This window comes from Leptinotarsa decemlineata, unplaced genomic scaffold (genome assembly GCF_025532065.1).
Source record: "Leptinotarsa decemlineata unplaced genomic scaffold, Ldec_3_MD MMD2_P_RNA_scaffold_14, whole genome shotgun sequence".
Taxonomy (NCBI): Eukaryota; Metazoa; Arthropoda; class Insecta; order Coleoptera; family Chrysomelidae; genus Leptinotarsa; species Leptinotarsa decemlineata.
Genome location: NW_027412528.1, coordinates 13,771,024 through 13,783,028, shown reverse-complemented (window position 1 = coordinate 13,783,028; position 12,005 = coordinate 13,771,024). Strand labels below are relative to the sequence as shown.

At 36.0% G+C, this 12,005-nt stretch overlaps 1 protein-coding gene across 1 annotated transcript; it reads left to right on the top strand.

The window, feature by feature from the left end:
* The first annotated feature begins 1,294 nt into the window (after positions 1 to 1,294).
* On the top strand, positions 1,295 to 2,481 carry LOC141484622 (uncharacterized). The gene is made up of 3 exons (XM_074179661.1): positions 1,295 to 1,479; positions 1,539 to 1,760; positions 1,817 to 2,481. Exons 1-3 carry the CDS (start codon positions 1,429 to 1,431, stop codon positions 1,910 to 1,912), a joined length of 369 nt encoding a protein of 122 aa, XP_074035762.1. The 5' UTR covers positions 1,295 to 1,428; the 3' UTR covers positions 1,913 to 2,481.
* The last annotated feature ends 9,524 nt before the right edge of the window (positions 2,482 to 12,005 follow it).

Below are 12,005 nucleotides of genomic sequence, written 5' to 3'. Positions count from 1 at the left end.
ATTGTAATCTTTTATGTTATCTTTATAATCTCATAATAGTTTGTTTTATATTATTTTTGTGTCTATTGTAATTGTTATTGTTATAGGTAGTCTTTCTTACTGTATGCTTATTTTTTTTTCCTAATTATGGGACGGGTGGAAGATAGCCTCCGGCTAACCCTTTTCCCTTTGTGTATAAAACCTGTTTTTGCACAATAAACATTATTATTATTATATATTATAGGATTATCCGCTGCCCAATAGCGACAATTCTGTGATGACACTACTCCATTTGTAGTGAAAGTGGCTTCGTCGGTATATAAAATATTTCATAGGAAATTTGTATTGTTTAAATATTCCCCTTGGGCCCATAAACAATATTCCAGGCGTCTTGCTTCGTCGCCTTCTTGAAGTGTGTGTAAAAATTTTGGCTTGAAAGGTTTAATATTTTTCGCCTTGAGACATCTCCGAATAGTTTCTCTTGGAATATTCAAATCTAAAATGGCATTCCTTATACTGGCATCAGGATTATTTCCGAAATAATCTAATATGATTTGATGATTCCTGTCATTCCTGTTTCGTCTTTGTACAGGATTACTTTTCAACATCATTTTTGATACTGCACCAGTTTCATTGAATATTTTATTTATTTTATTTACCGTACCGCAGCTAATACGAGGACGATCTGGGTGTCTCTCATTAAATACTCTACAAACCTCTCTAGCACTTCTAACGTCATCTCCCGAAAGGCGTACAACAGTTTCAGAGGAAGATTAAAACTAGAAACTAGTGCGAGCTAATCCTATTTATGCTACAAAGGTAACCCATACAGGTAAACCATCCAGGCGTACCAACCATACAGGTATACCAATCTAAATTAATTTTACAATTTTGCCTTACCTATTATTTTACAATATATGTTTATATAAAACAATTTTCAGCTATATAAAATTCAATTTCATAATATTGCCTATCCAATAGTTATTTATGTATCAAGGGAATTAGGAGGGCCTTAATTACCGATGGCAAAGTTTGCGTCCCGAGGGCCTCTGGCCCGAGGGACAGCAATTGCCTGAGGTTATTAAGGCTCATTAATTCCCGTGGTACATAGATAATTTTATTTCTGACCGATTTCAATAAAATTTTGTTCATTTTTGAAACGGAAAAAATGTACCAATTCATTACCTTCTCGGTATATTTGAATCAGGTACCGTTGATTATAGTAGAGTTTTCTTGTTGCTAGGTTGCTGCTATGTTACTTGTTTATAAACAGTACATTGTTATCAAGCTGTGTTTGCGGTGAAAACGTGTTTTCTACCCCAAATATAATGGAGGATATTTTGAAAAAAAACTTAACAAGCAAGAGAATCATTAATTCCATCGAAAAGTGAAGCCGTATACCAAAAAGAATACAAGATATATCTGGACTGGCTGACACGGAAAAATGTTATGCCAAAAGATGTCACTGAAACTGTATTTCTGGCATATTTTCAAGAACTGGTAAGGAATTTTCTATGTTTTTCGGTAGATTTGGTAGTAATTGTGTTTATTCGTTTCAGTCAGAAACGTATAGTCCGAATTCTTTATGGACTAAATGGTCAATGCTAAAATCGATGGTGACTATACATGAGAAACGAGATATCACCAAGTTCAATGAACTACAGGCTTTTTTGAAACGGAAGAGTAAGAGTTATAAGCCGAAAAAGTCTGCTGTTTTATCTCCTAAAGATGTTATCAGATTCCTAAAGGACGCTCCTAATGATATTCATTTATTGCATAAGGTAATTTTTTTCTCATTTTCCTTTTTGTGTGTATTTATTTCCTTTTTTTGTTATAGGTTGTTTTGATTATGGGTTATTTTGGAGGATGCAGAAGTCAGGAACTTTTGAATATGAAGATATCGGATATAGAGGACGGGATTCCGTTATGGTAGTGAACGTACCGGAAAGTAAAACTGGTGTATCGAAGAAATTTACAGTTGTGGATGAAAAAGAGTTCTCCGCTTTGCCTTTATTAAGACTTTATATGTCTTTGCGTCCTAAAGGTATTGAACGATTTTTTTTGAGCTTCCGACAAAATAAATATACATCTCAGCCAGTTGGAAAAAACATGTTTGGGAAAATCCCCAGCAAAATCGCAATGTATTTAGGATTGCCAAACTCATCTTCCTATACGGGACATTGCCTTCGTCGCACTTCTGCTACTGCTCTAGCCAATGCAGGAGCAACTATGACTAACTTAAAAAGACACGGAGGTTGGAAAAGTTCCACGGTGGCGGAGGGGTATTTGGAGGATAGCATCGAATTGAGAAATAAAACGGCGCGTATGTTGTCTACTTTGTCATCAGAAGAGGCAGGTACCTCGACTGTAGTGAACAGAAGCTCCAGCCATACAAAAGAAAAAAATGTTTCCAGTGGCGGAAGTAATTTTCAGGGAACATTTCAAAGTTGTACATTTATTATTTGTAATGACGTGAATAAATAAAATATGGTTCAGTTTTCATTTCTATTTATTTTTACTTGTGAAAGGTAGAGGGAATTATAAAATCTATAATGTCCCAAGGGAGTTATGACCCTCTTTATTGATAGCGTAACTATGACGATATAAGCTTATGATATCCCGATCAGAAATAAATTTATTTTTGCAATGTGTCCTTATGTAGTAATCAGTAAACCCAACAATATTATTTCAACAAGCTATATAGTATGCTATTTGGTATTGGTCCGTTATCGTTATTCATAATATTATTATGTTTACTTATTTCTACATTCTCATAGGCATCTAGTTGCCTGTTGTTATTAACTTGTCTAACTAATCTTAATGAACTGAAGTCTATGGAATGGTTTTGTTGCAAAATATGATGAGCGACTGCTGATTTTTCAGGTCTTCCATATTTTAAGTGTGCTATGTGTTCCTTATATCTTACTTTTATAGATCTTTTTGTCTGTCCATAATATTTTGCATCAAAGTCCTTACATTCAATTTCGTAAATTCCAGACTTTTCCGAATTCTCGACTTTGTCTTTTGGACTTCCCAAAAGGCTCTGTACTATATGACTTGTTTTAAAAACCACCTTCATACCTAGTTCTTTGAGAATCTTTCCAAAGTTCTTCGTATATTGGTGGTATGGAACTGAGATGTATTTATCTTGGTTTTTGTCCTTTCTGAAAGTCGAGATTTCGTTCATTCGTAACCTAAACTTCTTTTTCCTAATTATGTCATCTACAATACCCCTCGGGAAACCGTTAGTGGCTGCTATTTTCTGTATTGTACGTTTTTCTTTTGTGAACCTATCATGTGTTAGAGGGTTATATTAATTGTTTATTGTAAGAATTACACAATAAAGTGTCTTCCAATAAAACTACCCTCTAGTGTTGATAGAAATGAAAAACGATAGTTGGAAATGATAGCTGTTTTGATGAAACGCTGACGATGGAATTGAGATGAATGGCGACGGAAAAACGTTCGCGACATGAAATTATAAAATTCGCTTCGCGGTATCTGGTTCATAAAAATAAGATAACTTGAAAGTCATCTTATATTCATTGTAAAAATAATCTCTCAGATAAATGTTGTTGGAAAATGGATATCGTGATTCGATATGGAAGATAAACGATTCAAAACTAAATGTCAAACACTTACGTCATTGACTTTATCAGTTCAGATGGAAATTAATCGTAACAATTGTGCACCTTGAACGTTTCAAAGCATAGAATCAGGAAAATTTGGTAATGTGTTGTATGTTCTGACACGATCAACAAACAATTCCGATTTCATTTATAATGCTAGTCTATAGTCATAATGAAATACAGTCAAATTGTTTGAGAATACTAAAAAACACGCTTTTATAGCATACGAAACTAAAAAATGAAAAATAAATATAGTTTTAAGAACTAATGAACACGCTTTGAAAAACAACAGACTAAAAAGTTAAAAATAATTTTGGGCCCTTTGTGCCATATTTTTATTTATTTGTAATACAATACTCTTCAAGACATAGCCCAATTAAAGAGCAGGTAATAACAGAGTATAATAAATACATCACAAACAAGTGACTTTAAAGTCTACAAACACCACAAACAATACAAACAAGTGACTATAAAGACTACACATTTTATATTTATTATAGGTGACAAAACAATTAGTTTAGGAAGTGGGATTTTATATTTGACAATTTGCAACTAAATATATCTAAATTATCGCTAACAGAATTTGTCACTTTACACATGGTATGGATCGGAGGATTTTCCAGAACATTTGTGCGAGGTGTTTTTATACAGAAATCACTCGGGTGTCTGGAACAGATTCTAGGAATGTGTTTTGGCATGTATATATTTAAGGAAAATCAATTTAAGTTTCGGCAACACCGTTCTCGGATTTGATAGAATAAATCTACTTAGTTGAGTAGTTTAGTTTTGAAATAAGAAATATTCGGAAAGACTGGATCGGAAAAGAAATAAGATACGCGCTGGTGATTCTATTGTATAGTATAGACTAATGTGTGCATTGATCCTTTGTTTAAATAAGTTTTCTTCAACACTGCTTCTCCTAAAACTCCTTGATCCCTCCCTACTTTGCCATAATAGTTTCCCTGAAGCAGTTTGGATTCAACAGCAAAAAACGAGAAAGGGGTAAGTCTCAATCCTGGGTTTATTTGAGCGTCACTGAGTTATTATTTAACGTATTCTGTGTTTTGAGTTTATCATATCCATTACAGAACATAACAGAATGCAAATATTAAACTTTTCTAGTAATGTTGGGCAGTCAACTATGCTTTTGATAATTTTATAGGTTAGTGTAACACTATAATATTCACGCCTTTTTTCGAGACTGCAAAAGTTATGTTTTTGTAGCAGTTCAGAGTGGGTTGTTCCTATTGGAGGATAAATGCCATCGGTCTTTAGACTTAGCACTTTTAAAAATCGTCGTTGAATTGCTTCTATTCTATCAATGTGATATTGATAAAAAGAGGCTCCACACAACTGACGCGTATTCTAACTTTGATCTTATGAAAGCATAGAATGAAGTTTCAAAGGTCGAAGTTTCTTTGAAATCACTACTGTGACGTGCAATTAATCCGTACAAACGACAGGAGGAGGTTACAACATTATCGATATGCCTATTAAATAATAGTGCAGTGTCAAATGTGACGCCAAGATCAGTAAATGTTTCTGGTCTCACCAGGGAAACGTTTTCCATTGAATAATCAAAGATCAAGATATTTGTTTTCAAACTGTAGGACATAACCTTACATTTATCCGGGTTCAGTGGCAAGTTATTTCGATAACACCATTCTACAACTCGTCCTACGTTTGCTGAGAGGTTCACACAATCATCTATGTTCTCAACGAGGCAGTATAGTTTTAGATCATCTGCATATAAAAGGAAATACACATCTATAACATCTGCAATATCATTAATGAATATATTGAAGAGTAACGGTCCCAGATTTGAACCTTGTGGAATACCGGAAGAAGCACTATATTCGGTAGATTTGAAACTAGATTCTGCTTTTAGCCTGCAAATCTCTAATAATGCTTCTATCATACCAAGGAGGATATTTATTTTGGATTCAACTGTATACTTGGGGCAGCAGCGATCAAAAACATTATAAAGTTTTTCATAGAAATATGCGGATGCATCTTCTGAGTCATCAAGAACTTCCAAGAAGGTCCAATCAATATGAGATATTTGATTTTACAGTTGTGAATAGTTGGCTCTTTTGAAATTATAATTATTCTGGAAACAGGAATGCAGTTTATTTTTGTAGTTAGCCTTCGTCTCAAGTACACGAGTAATATCCAAGGCAGGATAATACTGATCTTCGACTACGAAAGGATCCATTGATTTCTCCACATGACACTCTCCATTAAAAAATACCAGGTGAAGAAGTCTATTGAGTTTATTATATACAAAGTTATTTTGAGATAGGTCAAGAATTTGTAAAAAGTTATTAAGAATAGTAAGTTCTTGGGAAAGAAAGTTTTTGGCTTTCTACTACTCCATCTGATACAAAAAATGGATGAGAGAATCTTTCAAGGAAAGGATTAATCAATTTGAAAATAAGTAACTCTTTACATGGATGTGTAGATCATGCAAAGAAGTAACTTACAGACACAAACTGAAAGAAAGTTCTCCTGAAACAGCTACTTTCATATAAACATTGAATTACACGAAAGAAAAAATTCTTTCGAAACAAATAATTTTATATGAACACTGAATTATAAAGAAGATACTTTTCTCTATTCAGTTTGTATATCGAACATTCGTGGAGGAATAAGAATCAGATATCATTCACATGAGTTCTACTTTGAATGAATGGTAATAAATTGTACTCACATGGAACACTGTCACCCTAACTGGTATACACGTGTTTCGCCTTAAGACACTTGCCCTAAGGCTCTTCAGTACCAAATTGGATAACATTATAGAAAATACACACACTTCATTCATGAATTACGATTTTGAATGTCACGGAATAAGCTTGATCTGCTTATGTCATCGATGACATCGTAATGACATTCATTCACCTATTTGATTTAATCCCAGCCATGAGGAATCTTATTTGATTTGAAAGGGTTATATTTTTAGGAGTGATTAATTTTTAGGGAAAGAAAGTTTTTGGCTTTCTACTACTCCATCTGTATCAGATGGAGTAGTAGAAAGCCAAAAACTTTCTTTCCCAAAAAATTAATCACTCCTAAAAATATAACCCTTTCAAATCAATAGTAATTTCCCTATTAATTTCACTAGTTCGGACTTCCATTGTCTACTATATAAAATGATTTGAAATCTCTGAAACAACTAAAAAAGAAAAATTGAAAATGAATAGCTGAAAATAACAATTATATTAACCAAAATAAACCTGAAATGAAATAATAGTGAAATAAAATACAAGTAAAAATAGAACAATTGAATGAATAAAAATAAAGAAATGAAAAAGAAAATAAAAATAAAAAGTGGAGAGATTCCAAGTCACGTTAGTTCACGACGTTTCGATTGTTAGTATCTACAATCGTCTTCGGGTGATGACTGGACTGATTCCTCCGAGAGATGACTATTTATAGGTCGTTCGAGTACTTTCACTTATCCCCGCTTTCCATTTTCCGCTTCACTGGTTCCGTAGGAGATGACCGTTTTGGCGGGAGTTGACCATTTTTCGCTTGATGATGGGTTTCCATATGTTGCGTATTTCTACGCTGACTTGGCTGAATACGTTGTTGGACAACATGTATGCGGCTTCCTTGAATTTTCTCCTGAACCAATGTTCCTCTCTGTGCAAGATCTCAGCTTGGGACCACTCGATGTTGTGTTGATAGGTCCAAACATGGTCTGCTATTCCTGATTTGCTGGTTTCCCCTCGCTGTGTGTGTTTCTTGTGCTCGGCAATGCAAAAATTTAATGGCCTCTTACTTTCACCAATATAGGATTTTCCGCACTCACAGGGAATCCGGTAAATGCAATTCTTGGAATCGCAGTCCGCGTTTGGTGGCCTGGTTTTCGTGAGGCTGCTACGGATAGTGTTACCGGATCTGAAGCAGGTTTGTACTTGAAACCAATTCTTCTCATCCTCTCCGATAATCCTCTGATGTAGGGAAGTGCAAGCACTGGTTGTGACGGCTTCTCTTCCTTGCGAAGCTCCTGCTGTCTTTCAGCCAAGGTCTTTTCTTCCATCGCTTTGGAGTAGCTATTCCGTTGAAGATCATTTTTGATGATGTCTAGTTCCTTCTCGAGACCATCCTTCGTATTACAGAGCCCGAAAGCACGGTCTAATAGAGACTTGATGATTCCTCTTTTAGTTGATTGATGGTGGTTGGATTCGTGGTTCAGATACTGTCCCGTATGAGTGGGTTTTCGGTATACAGATGTTTCCCACTTAGTGTCGGTCCTCTTCACCAGAACGTCTAAGAATGGCAATCCATTGTGGATTTTCTTCTCCATTGTGAAAGTGATGGAAGGTCTCACGCTGTTGATGTGTTTCAGGAAGGCGTCTAGTTCAGTATTCCCATGGTTCCATATTATGAAGGTGTCGTCAACATATCTCAACCAGACTCGCGGTTTCTTGTGGCTTCTTCAATGGCCAGAGTTTCAAACCACTCCATATATATGTTGGCTATGACTGATGAAAGTGGCGATCCCATTGGAAGTCCCTCATCTCGTGTAAAGAATTCGTCCTTCAGTTGAAAATAACAGTTCCGTACACAGAATCCTAGTAATTCCATGATTACTTCCATAGGTAGATTCGTTCTCTCTTTCAGATTCCCGTTTCCGGAAAGCTTTCTCTGTATGATTTGGAGTGCTTCTTCGACCGGAACGTTGGTGTGAAAGCTTTCCACGTCGAAACTAATTAGTTGATATTTCTGTGTGACCTCAATTGACCCTAGTAGTTCGACAAAATGCCTTGAGTAGCCGAGCCCACTCATACGCCTTCCTGAAACACATCAACAGCGTGAGACCTTCCATCAATTTCATAATGGAGAAGGAAATCCACAACGAATTGCCATTCTTAGACGTTTTGATGAAGAGGGCCGACACTAAGTGGGAAACATCTGTATACCGAAAACCCACTCATACGGGACAGTATCTGAACCACGAATCCAACCACCATCAATCGACTAAAAGAGGAATCATCAAGACTCTATTAGACCGTGCTTTTGGGCTCTGTAATACGAAGGAAGGTCTCGAGAAGGAACTAGACATCATCAAAAATGATCTTCAACGGAATGGCTACTCCATAGCGATGGTAGAAAAGACTTCGGCTAGAAGACATCAGGAGCCTCGCGAAGAAGAGAAGCCGTCACAACCAGTGCTTGCACTTCCCTACATCAGAGGATTATCGGAGAGAATAGGAAGAATTGGTTCCAAGTACAACATCAGAACCTGCTTCAGATCCGGTAACACTATCCGTAGCAGCCTCACGAAAACCAGGCCACCAAACGCAGACTACGATTCCAAGAATTGCATTTACCGGATACCCTGTGAGTGCGGAAAATCCTATATTGGTGAAACTAAGAGGCCATTGAATGTTCGCATTGCCGAGCACAAGAAACACACACAGCGAGGGGAAACCAGCAAATCAGGAATAGCAGACCATGTTTGGACCCATCAACACAACATCAAGCGGTCTCAAGCCGCATACATGTTGTCCAACAACGTATTCAGCCAGTCAGTCAGCGTAGAAATACGCAACATATGGAAACCCATCATCAAGCGAAAAATGGCCAACTCCCGCCAAAACGGTCATCTCCCACGGAACCAGTGAAGCGGAATATGGAAAGCGGGGATAAGTGAAAGTACTCGAACGACCTATAAATAGTCATCTCTTGGAGGAGTCAGTCCAGTCATCACCCGAAGACGATTGTAGATACTAACAATCGAAACGTCGTGAATTAATGTGACTTAGAATCTCTCCACTCTCTATTTTTATTTTTTTTTTTCATTCATTAATTTTTATTCATTCAATTGTTCTATTTTTACTTGTATTTTATTTCACTATTATTCCATTTCAGGTTTATTTTGGTTAATATAATTGTTATTTTCAGCTATTCATTTTCAATTCTTCTTCAAGGATTCCAAATCATTTTATATTGTAGACAATGGAAGTCCGAACTAGTGAAATTCATCACGAAACATTGTCAATCACCTTCAAAGAAATTTCCCTATTAGTTGTACCATGATTAAGATGGCTAGCATAATCGCTAATATTAAAATTTCCTACAATGAGAACTGCACTATTTTGTAATATGTGTAGTAATTCCAGAGCTTCAAAGAGTTGTTCAAACTCAGCTAGGGGAGTCTGAGGAGGTATGTAAACGTTCAGCAGAAAAATATGTTTATGTGATAGGTTATTTTAACAACAACTATATCAATCAGTTTGTGCGAGGGGAAGTTAGAATCCGATAGATTGATTTCTGAAGCAATAAAGTCTTCATGTACTCCAATAAGGACACATCCACCTCTTGTTAAGGAAGTATGTTTAAAATTGCGATCCATTATATATATGTTGAAGCTATCTGGAAATAATTTGAAATTAGTGATAGATGAGTTGAGCTAGGTTTCGGTTAGTGCAAAAACTCGATAGTCGCTTTGAAATACATAATTCGGTATCTGACCAGTTTTTGTCTTCCATCCCCAAGTATTTTGGTAAAAATTTGATGAAGTGTTCGTATCATCACTAACACCTGCCTTTGAAGCTACGAGGGAATAGGACAATTACCCTGTAGTTGCTATTGATAATTTAAGAGACTATTCACGAATATTTTCAAAGTTTCTGCGTACGAGACGCATTTATTTTTTTTTCCACAGACTGCATGATCAATATTCACATCTTTGTTAGTTAGTTTCATGCAGTTAGAGCATTTTTTAACGGATGATTGACACTGATTTAATTCATGGACACCCCCACAAACCGGACAGGAAATTGATTTATGACAGTTGCGAGGGGAGTGATTGAAGTCGTTACACTTGTAACAGCGGTACACATCAATGCCGTCATAAACAGCACAGTTATCATAACCAATGAACACATTTCTAGAGTTGAGAGTCCGCTCATAGGCTACCTTATTTACCTGAATAATTGACTGCCAGATATTAGAGTTTTTTTCGTGTGAAATATTTTCAATATTTTTACATTCTGAATCATGTGAAAAAATTTCGGAGTTACCATTTACCAGAAGTTTCTTAAGCTCATGTTCTGGATAATTTTACGCCATACCTACCACTCGTAGTCGACGATGCATGCCAGCGACTTCTTCAACATCATAGGAGTCAGCCATTTTCCCTTCAACCACTTTTCTAATTTTTTCATTATCAGAAGGATTACAGCAACTGATGAGGATTCCTCCATCTTTAATCGTCTTGACCTTAGCCAGTTGAAGATTTTCGGAAGTTGGATCAATATGATGCAAAATGTCGGCCTTTGTTTTTGATACTTCCTGATTAGTTTTAGGGCGAATGATTACAGCTGTGTTTGATTTATTTTTCAGTATCTCTGAGTACCTGCGTGGCTGAGAAGTAGACACGTTTGTATCTATTTCAGATTTCACAGATGTAACATGACTCTTTATTGAAGAAACAGCAGTATCTAGTTTGGCTTCGATAACTTTATGCAAACGCACTTCATTTATTACAATACATGAGTTCATGCAACTCGAGCATTTCCAGGATAGCCCCGGTACAGCAAAATTTTATCAGGTTGTCGGTTTTTGTGATGCAGATAGCGTGAAACAAGTTTTTACAGCCTTCACAAGAAATGCTGAGTCTCGTTCTGCTGATCGCTGAGCGACACTTACTACAATTAAGAAAGTCGTATTAGACAACCCTTTGATCTTCACCAATTGTTTTTGCTTGGACACAGATAATACACAAACTGATCACTTAAATAACTTTTTCAATTTTTGCGCACTTTGTCCAACTGAAAACTACAAAAGCGTTGAAGGGCCGCACAAAAATATTTTTTTCGATTTGTATAATTCTGACTTTCATCTGAGAATTCTGAGTTGCAAGTTAGAATTCTGACTTGCAAGCCAGAATTCTGAGATACAAGTCAGAATTCTGACTCACAAGTCAGAATCCTGAGATGAAAGTCAGAATTATACAAATCGAAAAAAAATTTTTTGTGTGGCTCTTCAACGCTCTCGTACAAAAGCCCTGTTTCTCTTTAAAATTTTACACAGATGCAGATATTCAGTGTCCAATTAAATCATATTTACCAGAAACGAATATGGTCACAAAACGGAAACAGCTGTAACTTATACCCCAGTTATCGTTGTAAATAAAAATACAGCTTATATATCGCACAAACACACGTTGGCGAAATAAAATGAACAAAAATGTAAATGCACAACCAGTAAATAACTCGCACGTTCGTGCAAATCTATGAAATGCTCCAAACGTCACGTTACATTTGTCCAGAGAATTTCTCTCTTCAAAGCATACCACTTGAAGTAATGAAATTATTTATGCTCTTATTGTACTTTCTGAAATGCAATAGAAAAATCTTGGGTCGCCTTTTAAAGATATGATAT

Excerpts from the sequence above, each read along its gene's own strand:
- LOC141484622 (XM_074179661.1), top strand. The coding sequence starts at position 1,429 with ATGCCAAAAGATGTCACTGAAACTGTATTTCTGGCATATTTTCAAGAA. Across the intron at positions 1,480-1,538 it reads TGGCATATTTTCAAGAACTG|TCAGAAACGTATAGTCCGAA; the intron begins GTAAGGAATTTT and ends TATTCGTTTCAG. Across the intron at positions 1,761-1,816 it reads ATATTCATTTATTGCATAAG|GTTGTTTTGATTATGGGTTA; the intron begins GTAATTTTTTTC and ends TTTTTGTTATAG.